At 42.3% G+C, this 19,919-nt stretch overlaps 1 protein-coding gene across 1 annotated transcript in view; it reads left to right on the forward strand.

The window, feature by feature from the left end:
• Window positions 1-18,485, forward strand: part of LOC115082138 (gastrula zinc finger protein XlCGF26.1-like) — a 32,404-nt gene extending 13,919 nt beyond the window's left edge. The window contains exons 3-5 of the mRNA XM_029586396.1: window positions 11,019-11,132; window positions 13,443-14,663; window positions 15,666-18,485. Of these exons, the coding sequence (XP_029442256.1) occupies window positions 11,019-11,132; window positions 13,443-14,663; window positions 15,666-15,829 (1,499 nt within the window). The 3' untranslated portion in view covers window positions 15,830-18,485. The remainder of the gene's footprint in view (window positions 1-11,018; window positions 11,133-13,442; window positions 14,664-15,665) is intronic.
• The last annotated feature ends 1,434 nt before the right edge of the window (window positions 18,486-19,919 follow it).

Consider the following 19,919-nt stretch of genomic DNA (forward strand, 5'->3'; position numbering starts at 1 on the left):
GCTGGGCTTCGCCGGGCCTTCGCTGGGACTTCGCTTCATTAGACTGGAATAACTATCCTATAGAATTCGCCCGGAACAGGCTGTGTGAATTACTTTAGTAGGTAAGACTCAGATCTCCTTCTGACTCCAGAAATGGAATCTTAAAGAGTTATATACATCTATCATTGAATACCTCTTTTGTCCTTGGTGGCTTTGTTCAATAATTTCCTTTGAAATGCCGCATACTAAAAGGAAAGCCAGGATACGGCTTCCTAGTGAAGTGGCGGTTCCAGTTGTAGGACAAAAGACAGTATTAGAATGGCTTGACCCACAGAATCCCCTACAGGTGTTAGCCGCTGGAGGAAATCCACTAGAACGAAGTGATTCCTCCTTGACTACTGAGATATCTTTGAGCCCAGGGGAACCGGTTCCACCATCTCCGCCCGGAAGAAGGGGTGTATCCCCAATTAATCCGAGCGGTTCATTAGAGGGAACTTTGAACCAAAAGAACTCTGGAGAAGAAATAGGAATAGAAGTAGAAAAAGGAAAAGGAAATGAGAAATTGGACTCAAGTGTTTTGGAACATCAAGTAAGATTGGGTATATTGGAAAATTCTTCGTTAATATCGATAGAAACTAGTACACCTGGAAATATTGACTCTGTTAGAAGTAAAACTCATAATATTGAGGTAACAATAAAATCGAATAAGAAATGGTCAAAACCTGTAAATGTGACTATGGATAGTTTATGGTCATATATGGAAAAACTAGATACTGCTATAGGTAATTTAACAGAAGTAGTATTAAAGACATCAAACTCTTTAAATCAAAATACTAGTGAATTGAGTAAACAAAGAGAGGATATCAATAAAATAGATAAACGGGTATTTCAAATAGAAAAGATCCAAAATCATCAGATTGTTAAGGAAGAAGTAATAAATAAGAGACTAGAAATCCTGGAAAATACGGTCAGATCATTAAATCTAAGAATTAACAACTTTCCAGTTATCAGAAAAATGGATCCTATTGAATTATTTAGAAATTATGCTACCCAAGTGTTAAAAATCCCTGATAAATGTGTACCAGTAGTAGTAAAAGCTTTTTATTTAGGTGGAAAGAAGAAAAAACTTGAACTAGAACAGGTGAAAAAGAATAGTGATGGGAAAGATGTAGAAGAGAGTTCTATAGATCTATCAGATTTACTACAAAAGTCACAGGAAGAAATTGAAGTTAAAATAAGGGAAACCTTATTAATTCAATTTGCTTTCTCTACGGATAGAGATAATATTTTGAGATCCTTTTTTCGTAATAGATTAAATACCTTTTATGGCCAAAAAGTGTGGATTTTTCCTGATTTAATTAAGGATACTCAAGATCGAAGAAGAAATTTCCTACAGTATAGAAAAACTGTAGTTGAGAAAGGAGGAACTTTTTCTTTAAAATATCCGTGTAAATGTTTTATTAAATTGGATGGTAACAACTATATATTCTCCGATCCTAAAGGTTTAAAAGATCTTCTCGAGATTAAATGACCGGCAACTAGGAAAGTAAAACAGGTCAAGAAATGATGTATATTATTTCCTAATTTATAATTTTATTCCTAAATATTTCGTTCATTGGAAGATTCCATTTTATTTTGCCTTGTTTGAACAAATGCCAAATAAGGGTCAAACAATATAGAAATTGATTATTGTTTCCTGTTTTCTTATGATTGACATGTGTTCTATTTTCATTGTAATTTGTTTATTGTAATTAATTATGTAAAGCAATAAATAAAGAATTAAAAAAAAAAAAGATTCCAGATAAGAACAACTGGGGATTTTTATCCTTTTAAGTATTGGATGGAGTTTGAAATATTTTATTGGTCTTTGGAAAATTTATATGAGTTTAAATTATTAGATGTTTTTCTGTTTGTCAGCTGTTTTGAAATATTTTTACTAGTATGGTTTTACTTCTATTGATGATTTATATTTCCTGATTTTCTTGTTTGATGTTTTCTAAGGAACTGTAATATTTCTGTTTTTCCAATGTTGCACTGCATAGTAGTCTGGCGTGTTGCGGTTAACAGGTCAGTTTTTGTCTACACGATTTTATTAATGCTTTATGGTTACTTTATTCTGCAGTTTTTGTGAGGGTCTGTTTGTATTTTGCATGTGTGACTGAGTTGACATATTCTGCTAGTGTTAGGTTCTGTGTAGGGATCTGTAGCAGCTTGGCTTTTGCTGTTTTCCTAATAGTGGGTGTATTGGCGTTTTAGGGCCTGGTGTAATAATTGCAGTTTTGCCTTTTCATAAGTAATGCTGTTAGTGTTTGAGTGCTGGCATTTGTTGGAGTTTTGATATGGGAGATTTACTATATTGAAATTATAATTCAGTTTACTTGTGGCTTTCTGAAGGCCAAGCCTGTACCCAGTGCACATTACATTCTCATCCATTGCCACTCCCCTATTCTATATTTTTTTGTTTCTCGCTGCTAAATTTTACTTTATCGGTCTCTGATCTCCCGTTTATTATTAGACTTGCCATTAACTATGGAATTTGATTATCATTGGTTGAATTGTTTTTTGTTATTAATTTGTTCTTAATTGATTCATATTATGTCCACTTTTTTCTTATTGACTGTAAAGCTTGTTGCTGATTTATTGTTTATTGTAAACCGAGGTGATGTTATTAACGTGCCGCGGTATATAAAAAAATCTCTAAATAAAATAAATAAATACAATAGATATAAAACCAATTCCAAGGCTCTTTTTTACTTTTTTGCAGGGTTTTACTTGTTGTGATATTTTTACCTCAGAAGACTGTAGTTAAATGTTCTTGTCCATGTAAAATCTATTATTATAAATGCATAATTTTTAATTGTGTATGGAGAAGGTGTGACCGAGGGGGCGGCAGGCTGTAAGTTTGGCCTAGGGGGCCTAATACCCTTGCACAGGCCCTGAATGATATGCAAATAGACCAAGAATAAAAACAAAAAAGTGCTCTAAATAGAATAACGTTTTCACTCTTTGGCTATTTTGCATGCAAGTTAGAGATAATCTGTGCTAAAAAAAATCCTACCCACATTCAAAAATGAACTGGGCCCAGTGGGCTGAACCCCCCTTCCTCTGATCCACACAAGTTCAAAAACTAAAACCAGGCTAGGCCAAGCACCCTTCCTCCTCCACCCACATTAAAAAAAAAATTTAAAAAATTAGCGAGCAGGGCCAGGCCGGCCCATCCAAGAGGGGGTTGAACCTCCTCCCCCATCACCTTCAAAAATGAGCTGGGCCAAGCAGCCTAAACCCCCTCCCTCCCATCCACCAAAGTAGCTACAAGTCCTCAATCAGGCCACCTAAATTTTAAACCCTCCCTCCGTGCCAGGGAACCCCATCCCTTACCTCCTCAGTCTCCTGTTGTCAGTGCTGCTACAGCTCCGGGCTACTGGCACTTAATATGAATTTAAGAGCCAGTACAGCCCAGAGCTGTCCCCAGCCTTGACAGCAGCAGACTGAAGCAGTAAGGCCTTCCCTGCTGGGAGGAGGACAAGTTAAGAATTTTAGGTGGCCTGATTGCGTGCTTATAGCTACTTTTATTTTTTTTTGAAGGTAGGTAGGTAGGTGAGAGTGTGTTCTGCTTGCTTGGTCTGGCTAATTTTTGAACACGGGGAGAGGGTTCAGCTCATCTCATAAAACTGTTGAGCTTGGGTGGATGGGAGGAGGCTCTGTTCCCTGAAAATTCATATTGCTGTAAATCAGCAAGTGTAGCTAGAAGGCAGAATCATGTTGATAAAGTTATTAATCTGTAAAAGGCTTCTGTCTGTCAGTCGCACTGTTGGGTCTGTGTTTGGCCACTACGTAGCGCCCTGAACAGTGGAAGGTGCATTGTGCAAAAACAATATGCTTTGGCTGTAAAGAGTTGTCTCTCAAGCACACACGTGCATCCACACACACATCCACACACACACACACACACGTGCATCCACACACACACACACACATGCATCCACACACACACACACACACACATTGTTTGCTACATATCACAGGGTGTCTTCTTCAGGCACCACCAGATCGCTACTTCAGCTACCGTGGAATGGGGTTTCGCGGTGACCCTCTCCTAACTTGGCTGCTGCGGGATGGGAACTGCGGCAGCCAACTTTCAGGCCTCTTCCCTCTGGTGTTGGACAGCCCTAATTGCGTGAGCCTGAGCCCTACGTGATTGGGCCATGGCCCACCCAGGCCCATCCGTGGCTATGCCACTGTTGTGGATTGCGAGCTGGTTAAAAGACAAGAAACAGAGGATAAGAATAACCAGTCAGTTCTCTCAATGGAGGAGGTGCCCCAGTGATCTGTACTGGAACCGGTGCTTTTTAATCTTTTATAGCAATCGATATTTAGTGCTCTCTAGAGTTGGGCTGCGAGAGACGTCTGACTTACTGTCGGAGTAATTTATAGAGAGGTTCCCTAAGTTTCTATATGCTTCTTGTTAATTTCTTAACCAAATAACACATTATTTATTATTTTCAATTTTGTTCGATTTTAAAATGTATATCTGTGATGGACCAGATGACTGAGCAACGCCAGGCAGTTTTTGCTAGTTAACCATAGTCCCCCCATAAAAAAGACCAGTGCCTCTGATCTCACCAGCGGCGGATTCACGATATCGGACCGGCCCGGGTATTCGCCGCCCAGGCTGGCCCAGGACATATCACGTGGTCTGCTGAGCGCGGCTCTGCCACGGCCGCGCACGGCAGACCACATGACTGGAGCAATCGGCCCACCGGGGGATGCCCGATCCCCCGATAGGCCACTCCTCCCCTGGATCTCACTCAGCAAAGAGCAATCCTCTGTTTCCTGCTCTAGCTAGCCCCTCCTAGGCAGTGTTCAGAGAACAGCGAGGTAGGGGGTGAGGCTGAATCAGACAGAGCAGAACAAAGGAGAACTACTCTGCTTCCTAATGAGTCACCTCTCTTTCTGCCATTTCCTTACCCCTCCCATCTTCTCCCGTCCTATCCCATGCAGAGAAGAGGAGAGGAGAGGGCGAGGATAGAGTAGATATAACAAGCTCTGAGTCCTAATCCAGCCCCTCCCCTTCTGTCATTTTGTAAAGGCCGATTGTTTTGTACTGAGCAGAAAATATCTTGGCTGCTCTAAACTCCTGCGTTGATTAGCATACATGCTTAATCCCCCACTCCACCATGCCTACCATCAAGCTATGTAATAATCTAAACAAATACCAAAACTAGTACAGTTGCTGTTCAAACATCTGGTTTCCTTTATCCTTGTGGATTGACTGCACAGGACACTGCCACCATCAACCTTCCCACACTAACCTAGGCTGTTGTAGCTTGCTGGGGGAAGCCTGGCTTCCCATGGCCTGCACTATCACTGGGATGTATTTCCATTCTCTGCCCTTTTGATTTTCTCTGATCATCTCTCCCCTTGCACCTGCTCTCGAGTGAGTGAAGGGTGGGTTGTTTGAAATACTGCAACTTCCCACCCCTGTTTTTCACTGCTTTCCTAGAATATGACAGTAGATAAGTATGAGGACCATTTGGCCCACCTAACCTGCCCAATTCAATCCCCAGTGCAATGACATTTACATTAGTTGATTCTCCGCTCACTTCTTTGCAATTAGGGATCATCTGTGATTTTCCCAGGCTTTTCTGGATTCATTTTCCATTTTTTGTCTGCACCAGCTCCACTGAGAGTCCATTTTATACATTCACCACCTTTTCAGTAAAGAAATAGTTTCTGATGTTGGTCCTGAGTCTACCCCCTGAAGCCTTATATCATGTCATTTTATTCTAGAACATATTTTCCTCTGAAAAAGATGTGGCTTCTTGTGTGTGATTTATACTTTTGAGGATTTGAATGTCTCTCTAACATTGATAAGACAGGCGAAGAGAGAATTTGAAATGAAGTTGGCCATAGAGGCAAAAACTCATAATAAAAACGTTTCAAATTATATCCGAAGTAAGAAATCTGAGAGGGAGTCGGTTGGACTGTTAGATGACCGAGGGGTTAAAGGGGCTCTTAGGGAAGATAAGGCCATTACTAATGAGGATGTTAGGGATATCCCAGTTCTGGAGATGGTTTTCAGGTGTGATGAGTCAGTCGAACTGACTCAAATCACTGTGAACCTGGAAGATGTAGTAGGACACATTGACAAACTAAAGTGTAGCAAATCACCTGGACCGGATGGTATGCATCCTAGGGTTCTGAAGGAACTAAAAAATGAAATTTCTGATCTATTAGTTAAAATTTGTAACCTATCATTAAAATCATCCATTGTACCTGAAGACTAGAGGGTGGCCAATGTAACGCCAATATTTAAAAAAGGCTCCAGGGGCGATCCGAGTAACTACAGAACAGTGAGCCTGACTTCGGTGCCGGGAAAAATAGTGGAAACTATTCTCAAGATCAAAATCGTAGAGCATATAGAAAGACATGATTTAATGGGCACAGTCAACATGGATTTACCCAAGGGAAGTCTTGCCTAACAAATCTGCTTCACTTTTTTTGAAGGGGTTAATAAACATGTGGATAAAGGTGAACCGGTAGATGCAGTGTTTTTGGATTTTCAGAAGACGTTTGACAAAGTCCCTCATGAGAGGCTTCTAAAAAAACTAAAAGGTCATGGGATAGGAAGTGATGTCCTTTTGTGGATTATAAACTGGTTAAAAGATAATTTTCTCAGTGGAAAAGGGTAAACAGTGGAGTGCCTCAGGGATCTGTACTTGGACCAGTGCTTTTCAATATATTTATAAATGATCTGGAAAGGAATAAGACAAGTGAGGTTATCAAATTTACGGATGATACAAAATTATTCAGAGTAGTTAAATCACAAGCGGATTGTGATACATTACAGGAGGACCTTGCGAGACTAGAAGCTTGGGCATCCAAATGGCAGATAAAATGTAATGTGGACAAGCGCAAGGTGTTGCATATAGGGAAAAATAACCTTTGCTGTAGTTACACGATGTTAGGTTCCATATTAGGAGCTATCACCCAGGAAAGAGATCTAGGCATCATAGTGGATAATATTTTGAAATCGTTGGCTGAGTGTGCTGCAGCAGTCAAAAAAGCAAACAGAATGTTAGGAATTATTAGGAAGGGAATGGTTAATAAAACGGAAAATGTCATAATGCCTCTATATCGCTCCATGGTGAGACTGCACCTCGAATACTGTGTACAATTCTGGTCGCCGCATCTCAAAAAAGGTATAGTTGCGATGGAAAGGTACTGAGAAGGGCAACCAAAATGATAAAGGGGATGGAACAGCTCCCCTATGAGGAAAGGCTGAAGAGGTTAGAGCTGTTTAGCTTGGAGAAGAGACGGCTGAGGGGGGATATGATAGAGGTCTTTAAAATCATGAGAGGTCTTGAACGAGTAGATGTGAATCAGTTATTTACACTTTCGTATAATAGAAGGAAAAGGGGACACTCCATGAAGTTAGCAAGTAGCACATTTAAGACAAATCGGAGAAAAATATTTTTCACTCAAGGCATAATTAAGCTCTGGAATTTGTTGCCAGAGGATGTGGTTAGTGCAGTTAGTGTAGCTGGGTTCAAAAAAGGTTTAGATAAATTCTTGGAGAAGTCCATTAACTGCTATTAATCAAGTTGACTTAGGGATTGGCCTCTGCTATTACTGGCATTGGTAACATGGGATCTTCTTAGTGTTTGGGTTCTTGCTAGGTTCTTGTGGCCTCTGTTGGAAACAGGATGCTGGGCTTGATGGACCCTTGGTCTGACCCAGCATGACAATTTCTTATGTTGTTAATTTCACCCTGTCTCTCCTCTCCTCTGGGGTATACATTGTACTGATTTTTGCCTTTTGTTAAATGGCGAAAATCAGGCACTCTCTCTCTCTCTCTCTCTCACACACACAGGGGTAGATTTTAAAAGAAGCGCGATCAGCCTACTTTTGCTTGCGCATCAGACTCAAGCAAAAGTACGCTGGATTTTAGTAGATACGCGCGGAGCCGCGCGTATCCACTAAAATCCTGGATCGGCGCGCGCAAGGCTATCGATTTTGTATAGCCTGCGTGCGCCGAGCCGCGCTGCCTCCCTCCGTTCCCTCCAAGGCCGCTCCGAAATCGGAGCGGCCTTGGAGGGAAAAGTTCCCTCCGAGGCCGCTCCGAAATCGGAGCGGCCTCGGAGGGAACTTTCCTTTGCCCTCCCCTCACCTTACCCTCCCTTCCCCTACCTAACCCACCCACCCGGCCCTGTCTACACCCCCCCCTTACCTTTGTCGGGGGATTTACGCCTCCCGGAGGGAGACGTAAATCCCCGCGCGCCAGCGGGCCTGCTGCGCGCCGGGCCGCGACCCTGGGGCGGGTACGGAGGGCGCGGCCACGCCCCCGGACCGCCCCGGGCCGTAGCCACGCCCCCGTACCCGCCCCCAAAACGCTGCCGACACGCCCCCGAAACGCCGCGACGACCGGGCCCGCCCCCGACACGCCCCCCTCCGAAAACCCCGGGACGTACGCGAGTCCCGGGGTCTGCGCGCGCCGGTAGGCCTATGTAAAATAGGCTTACCGGCGCGCAGGGCCCTGCTCGCGTAAATCCGCCCGGTTTTGGGCGGATTTACGCGAGCAGGGCTCTGAAAATCCGCCCCACACTGTGTGTATGTGTCTGTCTATATCTAACTGTCTATATAGTATACTAGCCGTTAAGCCCGTAACAACGGGCTACATTTAAAAAAATTTTCTGTCCATTTCCTTCCCACTCCCTCCCCCTCATTCTCCTTCCCCCCTCATACTCCCTTCCACCTCCCTCCCCATTCTCCCTCCCACCTCTATTCTCCCTCCCACACCCTCTCACCTCCCCCCTCTAGTCCCCCTCCCCCTCACCTTCCCCCCTCCCCTCACTCTCTCCTCCCTCCCCTCAGTCACTCCCTTCCCCCTTCACTCTCCCCTCAGTCACTTCCCTCCCCTTATTCTCCCCTCAGTCACTCCCCCCCTCCCCTCAATCCCTTCCCCTTTCAGTTCATCCACAACCCCTTCCCTCGGATGGCGCAGACGGAAGATCTCCGGTAGGGGGGGGTGTCCATCCCTCACGTGCGCACCGCTGCCGCCGCTACTACTCCTCACCGCCGCTGCTACTGCGCCGCCGCTACTTCTGCTCCTCCCAGCGCCATTGGTTTCAGGCACGCTCCGCTCTGACCAACGTGCTCGTCCGCACATGTGCAGTAGAGCTGCTCTCTACTGCACATTTGCGGCACGTCGGTCAGGGCTCCCTTATCTAGTAGATATATATATTGTGACAAAAGCAGTGATTATACAAAATGCAATATCAATATATATAACTGTGATTATATTAGGACGACTTATAAGAACAGCCCAGAGAGAGAGAGAAAGCAGAGTTAGTATTTACAAGGATATGTCTTCGATGGCTGCTCAACTGAGAAATCAGGTGAGTTCACAGCCTCCGTTCGGTCCCCTTCAGACAGGTAGTGCAACTCAGGTTCTCTGCTGGGAGTTGGATGTGGTATCCCCAGGATGCTGGGATTCAGATCAGGTCGTGCATGTGTATTAAAGCCTTGGTGCAACTGACTTGTTTTTATGCTTTCTATACCGGATCTGGCTCACATGAATGTTTTTTTTTAGTTCTTTTACATCTCAGTGACTAACCAGGAAAAATACAGTATTCAAGCAACTCTATGCTAAAAGTCATCTATGCATTTTTCATCATTTCTTCGCAAGGCAGAATATGGTTCCTTTCTCTAAGCTGTATTGCTGTTTAACTTTATCTCAGCAAAGCATCTTCAAGTGCTCCAACTGTCACAATCTTTCATTGAATATCTAAGCAAAAGCAGTTTCCTTTCTTACATTTCTTCACAGTGCTTAAAATAGAATATTTCTTCACAGTAGTTTCTTGCATTTTATACTGTAAAATTCCTTACAGTGTTTTTAGCTGGAACTTTTCTTTCCTGTGTTCCTATAAGTCTAAGCTTAATTAGGAAGAGCAGGGTTTTTTTAATATGTAATTTATAATTATTTCCTTTATTGTGTTAGGCAAAGCATTATTGGGTTTTATATGGTTTCATTGTGTTCCACTTTTTGGGGGCCCTCTTTATCTCTGTGTGATCCTAGAGGTGCCTTCACACCCCCTTTCCCTCAATCTAATACAATCATAGTTAGGTTTTTTAGTCCCATTCTCATATGGATCCCAGAAACGTTCGTACCGGTGCGCAGGCGTACGTGGTGCCTGCATTCGTAGGCCCCAGCCCAGGGACGTGGCTTTTATATAACATAGGCACGTATATGCATGCATGTTATAAAAATAGCCTGACCGCACACATAACATAAGTGCGCCCAATTTTAAGTGGACATGCGCCTGTCCACGTAAAAACAGCCTCTGTTGCTTTAAGTGAGGTCATTTAGAATGGGAAGCGCGACGACGCCATTACCATGCAAATCAGTTCGTTCCCAGTTCGTCCAGTTAAGGGATAGGTCTTCCAAACCCCCCCTAGTTTAATGGCCTTTCTTCCCCCCTGTTAGCCCCGATCTTTAAAACCCCGCTGATCTGCCTAGATGGTTTTTTTTTTTTATCACTTCCCTGTCATCCATAGCAGAAGTAAAGTTATGCCAAAGGGTCCCCGGCAAGTGCCATTGCGCATAAGTATTTATGCAAATATTTCAGGTTAAAATCCTGGAATGCCATGCCCCACCCAGACCACGTGCACATCCCACCCCTTTAAAAAAAAACAAAACCTTTTCATTTGTGCACACAACAGCATTTACCCGCATATCCAGGCAGCTTTTAAAATCCACTTCACGCATCCCCGGATCGGTGTGCGCGGCGGGCTTTTAACATTCACCTTTATGTTCTCTACTTTTCTGTCCCCATTTATTTGCTCAGGCTTTCATTTTTTTTATAATACCACATGTCCTGTACGTATTGACATCAGTAATGTTTTTCAGTGGCCATTCAGAATGAGCTTCACGCCGTGCAAAGGTTTGTTTAAACATTGGTTCGCTATCTGTTTGAAAAAATAATTTTCTCCTTAATTTAGTAGAAATCTGATGTAATTTTTGTTTTGTCTCGGCACAGGCCCTTCATCTGAGAAGCCTTCTCTGATATCAAAGATCGAGCGCGAGGAAGATCCATGGGTCGGGGAGCAGCAGGACCCGAGAGGCAGGAGAAGGCCGGAAAGCTCCTGGAGAGGTGAGGGAGAGCTCAGGGGCAGGAGAGGACCCCCGGGGCAGCCTGGGGGGCACCTCTGTGTCTGTAATGGGGGGGGGGAAGAAGGAAAAGAGTCTGTTTGAAGCCTTCTGATTCTTGAGTTTGCCGTTAGTGCTTTTCCATAGGGATCTGTTACAGGATGTGATGGGATGTTGCTGTCTGGTAAATGGGGAGATGTTTGCTGAGGAATGTGTGTTTCATTAGTTATTTAGCCGTTTTATATACCATCGTTCCAAACAGTTTACAACATAACATACATATTATAAACAGACAAATACTTTTGACTTGATGTGATCATTTAACATACATTTTAAAGACAGACACATGCGTTGACTAATGTAATTAGGGGTGAAAAGATATGCAGAGATGAGCTAGGGATAATAGGTTGGTGGTATAAAGAACATGATCAGGTGAGAGGGTTATTAACATACATTATTCTCCCGGGCTCAGAATGGTTGTCACAGGTGTAGGCTGCTGTCATGGGGACTGGTAAAACAATGAAAGGGAGACCAGCTTCTGAGCCTTGGGCACTGATGGATGACGGCGGATCGCAGTGTTCTGCCGCGGGCCGTGCTTCGTGACAGGCGGCAGGATGTAGATTTTTACCGGTTTCTGCTTTCTCCCCCCCCCCCCCCCCCCCCACCACCACATTCTCCCCGTGCCCCCCACCCAGGTGTAAACTGAACATTTCTCCTGTTGTTAATCCAATTTACTCACAATGTATTAACGTCTAAACTAAGAGAAGATAAGAAATCATCGTAAGCACTTCCTGGGTAAGTTCCCAAATTACTTTATAATCCCTGGATCTGCATCCTGTGACACCCCTAGAATCATAACCATCATCCTTCCCGTATCCAAGCCCATGGCAGCTTACCCCACAAGGTTGTAGACATTTGGATTTACAACATAACTTAAAGCATTTAATTATAATTAAATGTAGTGTTAGCCATTCCCCATGTTCTTTTATATCCCTTGTTAACAATCCCCATATTTAAATGTTTAATGTATTTGACAAAGGTAACGCATAAGTTCCTGCAAATTTTGTTTAAATGTAAACCGATGTGATATGTAAAATCGAACACCGGTATATAAAAGCAAATAAATAAATAAATAATTTTAAACCGTGCAGTTATGTCTGTTAATGTTTCCTAAAGATGATACTGGTGCCCACTATCTAAAAAGCCTGATTTACATAACCAAGTTTTCAGAAATTTCTTAAAAATTTGCACATGGACTCAGCACTGAGACACTGCTGTCTTACACTCCTTGTTTTTCCTTTTTCCCCCTTCTTTTTACTGTTTGGATGGGGCCCAGAAGGAAGGCTAGGACTCAGTATTTCCTTCCGGACCCAAGTCAGTCATTTGCTGCTATACACTCTAACTCTCCCACATAAGTGTAATTAGGGCTCTTAAGCTTCTCATTATCTGTTGTGGTCTGTCTGTTGTGCTCTGTCTTCATGAAAAGATTCAGTATGGCCTATAAATTATAACAGGGGTATTGTCATCACCATCATTAGCCCTAGTGCTGAGGCTGAGTGTGGGCCATGTGCGACCAGAATGAATTTTTCTTTTTCCTTCCTTTTATACTTCAGTCGTAGTGGTAACCTTGCTAAGATTTTGTCTAGTTGTAATACAACATGATCACCATGTGAAGGTACTCAGCAATACTTAGTGAGAGAAATTTCCTGCATCCAGTTGTTCTCCTCCCCTCTGACTGTGTGTGACTCTGTATGTGTGTCACTTATTGTATTGTCAAACTACATCCTGTGGCAGGGACCAATGTAATCCCTAAAGTGACATCAACAGGTTTCGGAGAGCATTGAGAATGGTCTTCATATCATCAGCTTGTCAAAGACAGAATCATCACAGGCTGAAGAGAAAGGAATGCATAGAAAGGATTAACAAGTCCTTTATGGGCAAACAATTCTTATTGGCTCTTCCTCAGCCCCACTATAAATTTCGTAGGACAATACCATGCCCTGTCATGCCCAGATAGCACCAATCTTCCAGTAGTAATACACAAAATGAGTTGTAATGTAAACAAGAAAGTCATCATAATCCAGTTTTATAACTTTTTGTAATTGATATCCCTATTAATTATATGATTGTGGCTTCATTGGATTTAATGGTAGGTCTGTCCATTTCCTTCTGAAAATTCTTTATTAGAGTAAAACACATGCCGTTAGCTCTCCATTGCACATTTGACTGTGAAGGTCTGAGTGTGGAGCCTGAGAGCTTTTCCTGTGCCCCCAACATATGAAATAATGTCTGTACTTTCTCTCTTACTCAACAGACTATGAGATCATTCAGGAAATTAAGAAGCAGCAGATGGGATGTGCTGAGAACCAGGAAACCCAAAAGATGCTCCCAGAGAAAAACAAAGAGAGGTTTATCCAGGGATCAGAGGGGGAAAGAGAGTCTGAATCAAGCAAGAAAAGAGGAATCCCTGCAGAATCCAGAGGAGACACAACCAGCATTTCTGGAAACTTGACAATTGCCACTAGACCCCAGACCAGTAGAGAAGAAAAGTTATCCACTTGCACAAAGTGGGAAGAAAATGTGACAAGAAAAGAGAAATGTATCTCTCACCAGTTAAGTCTTACAAGGGAGAAACCATTTCAATGCACTGAATGTGGTCAAAGTTTCAGTTCAACATTATATCTAAGTATGCACCAGAGGATGCACAGAGGTAACAAACTATGTGGTGAAAACTTCAGTCAAAGAATACAAATAATACAAGATCAGGGCATTCATATTCAAGATCAACTATTTGTATGTCAAGACTGTGGTAAAAGCTTTAATGAAAAATCAAATTTAAAAAACCATAAGAGGATCCATATAGTAGAGAAACGATTTACTTGTCCTGAATGTGGAAAAAACTTTAAGCATAAATCATGTTTAAAAGTACACCAGAGGATACATACGGGAGAAAATCCACATTTATGTATAGAGTGCGGTAGAAGCTTTACTCAAAAATCAGCTTTAATAACACACCAGAGGATCCATACGGGAGAAAAACCATTCAAGTGTCCTGAATGTGGTAAAGGATTTAGACAGAATTCAAATCTAAGAGTTCATCAAGTGACCCATACAGAACAGAAACCATTTTCATGTACACTGTGTGGTAAATGTTTTAGCTTGCGAGCATGTCTAAAAGTACACCAGAGGATCCATACAGGTGAAAAACCATTTACATGTCCTAATTGTGGCAAGTGCTACAGTCAGAAATCAGACTTAAAAAACCATGAAAGGATCCATACTGGAGAGAAACCATTTATGTGCCCCGATTGTGGTAAAATGTTTATTCAGAAATCAACCTTAAAAGCACACCAGAAAATCCATATGAAGGAGAAACCATTTACATGTTCAGAATGTGGGAAGGGCTTTACTAAAAAATCAAGTTTAGAGGCACATCAGAGGGTCCATACAGGGGAGAAACCATTTACATGTACAGAGTGTGGTAGAAGCTTTATTCAGAAATCAATTTTGAATGCGCACCAGAGGATCCATACAGGTGAGAAACCATTTAAATGTTCTGATTGTGGTAAAAGTTTTAAGGAGAAATCATATTTAAATAAACACCAGAGGACCCACATGGGCAAAGTGTAACTGAATTAGATAAAATTCTCTTGGTATGTCCTCTGACTGCCTTTACATGGTGACTTCATTGTATTACATGTAAATCAACTTTTGACAAGGTAGCCACTAATATTTACTTCATATTTATAAACCACCTAGCCAGTCAGAGGGTTCAGGCAGGCTAATATATATTGAACATTTAACAGCCTAATACTTATACAACCATACAATTATAACACCACAGAAAATTATCAGTAGATCACAGAGATAAATTAAATCATAAAAATGAGCATTATATGCAGTACAGAAACCATCTAAATGAACCAAAAATCAATTAAAAGCTAGAGAACTATAACAAGGCTTAAACAATTTTCTAAAGCTCAGCTAATCTCCATTGCTTTAGAATAGAGTTCCACCTACTAGGTCATTACTTAAGTATGAAAAGATTCAAAAAGACTTATTCATATTGGTAATTTGTCACCTAGGATAAAATCATGCACACCCTGCACCACAGCTAATAGTGGTGGTGGTGACAATGCAGAACATAAGAACTTAAGAAGTGCCATGCTTGGTTAGACCAAGATCCATCGAGCCTAGCATCCTGTCTCTGACAGTGGCCTGTCCAAGTCACAAGGACCTGGCATATCCCATAAAGTAGATCTAATTCATCTTACTCACTCCCAGGGATAGCAATAGCTTTATGTAGCCTACCTGGCTAATAGCAGGTTTTAGTATTATTTGAAATGGAAAATAACTACCATTTATTTACCCATTCCACCCCACTCATGTTTTTATAAATTTCTATCATGTCCTCTCTTAGCCTTCTTTTTTCCACACTGAAGAGCCCTAGCCTGTGTAGTCTCTCATCATAGAGATATATTCTTTACCCTTTATCTTTTTTTTTTTTTTTTTTTGCCCTCCTCGGCACCTTTTCTAGTTCTGTTTTATCTTTCTCGAGATGGGACAACCAGCACCGCACACAGTGCTCAGGGTTTGAGCGCACCATGGCTCAATACAGAATGTGCAGGTAAAGACGACACCTCTGGTGCAGGCCCTGGGAGCTTGTTCATGGATCCACCACAGCAGCAGATGAATAAATGAAGAAGACGGTAATGTAGACCCCTAAAAATAAAAACACAAAAAAACCCCCATAATGTACTGCTATTTTTATGCAATAAACCCTGTATTGTAGAGAATGAAAAAAAGAGAATCTGGAAAAATAGGAAGAAAGCAAAAATAGGGGAAAGCTGCAAAAATTAAGTGATGTCAATTGAACATCTCTAATGGGGAAAAATCAAATCAAAAAGGTACAAAAATAATCTGTCTTCAAACAAGTGAGTGATGCTGCTGACAGATAAAGGGGAGATCCAGAAGGGAGCACCAGAGGAGAGATTCAGGAAGAGCCAGAACAAGTGGAGGCGGTGACGAGTGAGATGCCAGGGAATGGTTAGGCTGTGACCCAGGAGAAAGAGGGCACGTAGAAGAGGTGATGGGTGAAACTCCAGAAAATGATAAGGCTGAGATCAACGGCAGTCTTTTTTTAAACGCGGATTTCAAGCAGGTCCTGGAAACTTTCCATCTCAATTACTGTAGCGTGCTGTACATTGGCCTGGAAGATACATTGGTCCATAAACTCCAATTAGTACAGATCTCAGCACAAGAGTTACAGCAGGTGCTGTCAGCCCCAATCTTACAGGAACTCCCTAAGCTATTGGTGTATTTGAAGATCCATTTTAAAATCTTGATTAGAGCAGAGAGCTATGAACCAGGGAAACCAGGGTTTCATATCCCACTGCCATTCCTTGTGACCTTGGGCAAGTCACTTTTACCCTCTGTGAATTTTAAAAGAGATGGCGCTCGCACAAAATTGCTGTGAGTGCAAACTGCATATTTGCGCATGTACTGTTTTATAAACCTCGCACATATGCGTGCAAGTACTGGTTCATGAAAAAAAATTGCTCAGGTAAAAAAGGAATGGGTCAGAGGCATTCCAGGGTGGGACCAACATTTACATGTTGAAGTAGCTATTTTATAACCTGCGAGCACAGCGCATGTATGGTCGTTACCTGCGCATATTTACTTCTGCTAATTATCTTTTAATAGCCAAATATTGACTGGATAAGGGGGACTGGGTAAACTGGGGGACATGCAGGCTGAATAAGCAGAGGGGTCTTGATGACCCAGAGATGGACTGGGCAAACTGGCGGACTAATTAGTGAAACTGGTCATTTCCTTCACAAGCACGTTACAGAATGTGCTGACTTGCGGGTGTAAAAGCCAAGTGCTAAGGAAAAACAAGAATAACATTTCCTCGTGTAAATGCTTAAAATAGGAGCACACCTATATGCAAATAGGCATATATTATATGATGTGCACTCGTGGACAGTGTAAAATTTATGCGCATGTGTGCTAGCACTTATATATGCGCGTATCTGGGCACTCACTCGTTATAAAGTTACCATCTCTGATTGTAAGCCATCTGCAGATAGAGAAATAGCAGTACCTGAATCTAATCTGCTTTGAAGTTTCCAAAAGTGGAATGTCAAATAATTACTGTAAATATTTTAGGGCTTTAAGGAGAGAAGGAATCTTGCTTAAAAGATCATCTCACAGTGCAGCTCTGCTTGATCACGGAGTTCAGCCCCAGAAGCTTAGAGGGCCGGACGTTTGCCGGGGAACTGGACACCCCAGTACTTAAATTATTAGTACTGACACCCAATTTGACCTGCAGAAAATAGAGTTGCCGCTGTCAGCCTCACATAAAGGCGCAAGCAGGCTTTAGTAAGCAGAATAAGAACTGCATCACCGCTGCAGAAGAAAGATGAATATCTTAAATATCTTGTCAAAGGTTTCTTGTGCCTTTTAAAACAAGATCAAAATAACTTAATCAGCAGCTCACCAACCCCCATGAAGAGCCCGAGTGCCTCCTCCTCCTGCTAGACTCAAGCAGCAGTGTCTCTCAACCTGAAATTTGAGGGAAAGGTTGGTAAGTTGGAGGAGGGTAGTGAAAACTAGAGGTGTGTAGATTGGGGGGTGGGGGAGAGTTGCTAGGAGGGAAAGAATGGAATAGATGTGAGGCAGGGCCAGAGAATTGGGCTAGGATTTTGTCTTCTCCAAAGCTATGAAGATGTCTACTCCCGAATGGTTTTTTTTTCACTTGAAATTTGCAAAACAGTATTTTGGAAACACTTCTACTGTGAGCATTCAACTTAGAACAGATCAAGGGAACTTGGAAATGGGATTTGGGAGAGAGCAGGGAGATGAAGGGGCGAAATGGAGATTGAAGTGAACAGTTGGAGGGCAGGAGGAGCTAGTGGATGAGGGGGGAAAGAAGCAAGTTTGTGAAAATGAAAGAGAAAAGAAAAAGGAGAGATAGGTGGACAAGAGAAATGAGTGAAGAAGAATTACAGAGATTGGATAGGAGAAAGCTCTGGAGCAAAGTGGACAGAAGTAGAAAGAATAGGCATGAGAAAATGAGAATAGATTTCATTTTAGACTATAAAGTTAGAAAATGTATTTTTAATTTTGCTTTTGAATGTGTGACTTTAAAGCATGAAATAGTGTATCTGTTTTATATTTATTTTTTTTTAATTGATTTGATTTTGTGCTTCTCGGTATTTAGCTATTTACCCATAAGATGAATAAAATGCCAAATACAGCAGCCTGGCTCTAAGTATTTGTGTTGGTGGGAGTTTGCTGTAATGATTTTGTCAACTCTCTTCTGTTTCTCTGAGGATGCCATATTAAACTTGGACTGTCAGGGCGCCAGATGGATGAAGCATTTCTTAGTATCTAGACAAATGAATCCAGAACCAGTGGGTTATGCAACTCTACCAGCAGATGGAGACAGAGCGAAGATGACATCACAGTACATATACCCCTGCACTGATATCAGCCTGTTAGTATTCTCCATCTCCAGCAGATGGTGGACATGCATCTACCTATTGGGGATTGCTTTAAAGTTTAGGAGAAAAGAAAGAAATTAATTCACCCCACTCTCCTGTGGTGATACCTTAAAGTCCCTCCCTCAGTTGAGAATTCCTGAGGTGATTTCCGTGGTCCCTCAGATGAGTTCCTTGGTTCAGTAGCTGGCATGGACTTAGCTATAAAAAAAAAAAAAAACAGCTCAAAGGCATGTGGGTGCAGGAAGCTGAGCACGGCGGTGAAGGTATATACCCTCTCCACTCCCCCACCCCTGCAGCCAGAGACAGTGCTTGTACTCAGTCAGGATGGGCTGAGCTCAGGTAAAGTTTAAAAAAAAAATTCTTGAGGAGGCGAGTAGGGATTCCTCTCCCCCTCCCGATCTTCATGCTGAGCGAGCCATCCGACGGCCTTTCCCATCTCTGGTGGTGTTCAGGGGTTGGGGGTGGGGTGGGGGGAAGGGGTTGAGCAGCCCTTGTGGCTAGGCCCTCTCTGTGGCTCGGCTGGATCGCCGCATGTTAGACTGCAGTGGCACTTTCACACACTTTTTCTGTGCCGTATACTGCCCTCCTGTTCCGTCGGGTTATGCCTTGTGCGCCTGACTGTGCGGCCTGTTTTGCTTTTAGTTGTACATCTAGTTGAGTGCCTAGTTCAGCGCCTAGTTTGGCATATAGGAGCACCTACCAGGGCACCCAGTTGTGCATGCACGCACCTATTTTACACGCATATACACACACCTGTCGGGAGCTCAAGTTGCGCGCTTATTTTGGCACAGTGTTGTGCGCCTTATCTGATAGTGCCTATAGCGAAGAAACCTAAGTGCCTTGCCCTATGTGTGGCATGTCACATTTGGACATCTTAGCCTGGCATTCCTTCTAACTTGTGTCAGCGTTGTTTGGAGGCTCAGGGAGAATTTCCCCCTTCTGATATTACCAAGCCCGGTTCATCCCACCCTGGTGCGGGAATGGAGAAAGAGCTGCCAGAAGGGTCACCTGATCTTGGGGCTCCACCAACTGATTTATCAGTAGGGGAAGATAGTTCAGTGGGCACCATTTTATTTATTTATTTATTTATTTATTTATTTATTTAAAAATGTTTATATACCACCTTTACAATTCAAAAGAATTAATCAAAACGGTTTACAACCAAACATACATAATAAATAAACTTAAAAATGCGACAAATTAAAACTAACATTAAAATAATAGCACAATAAACATTCATGCCCTACGACTTTAGACAGTAAAATGGAATTGACTGTAGAGTATTA

This window comes from Rhinatrema bivittatum, unplaced genomic scaffold (assembly GCF_901001135.1).
Source record: "Rhinatrema bivittatum unplaced genomic scaffold, aRhiBiv1.1, whole genome shotgun sequence".
NCBI classification, from domain to species: domain Eukaryota; kingdom Metazoa; phylum Chordata; class Amphibia; order Gymnophiona; family Rhinatrematidae; genus Rhinatrema; species Rhinatrema bivittatum.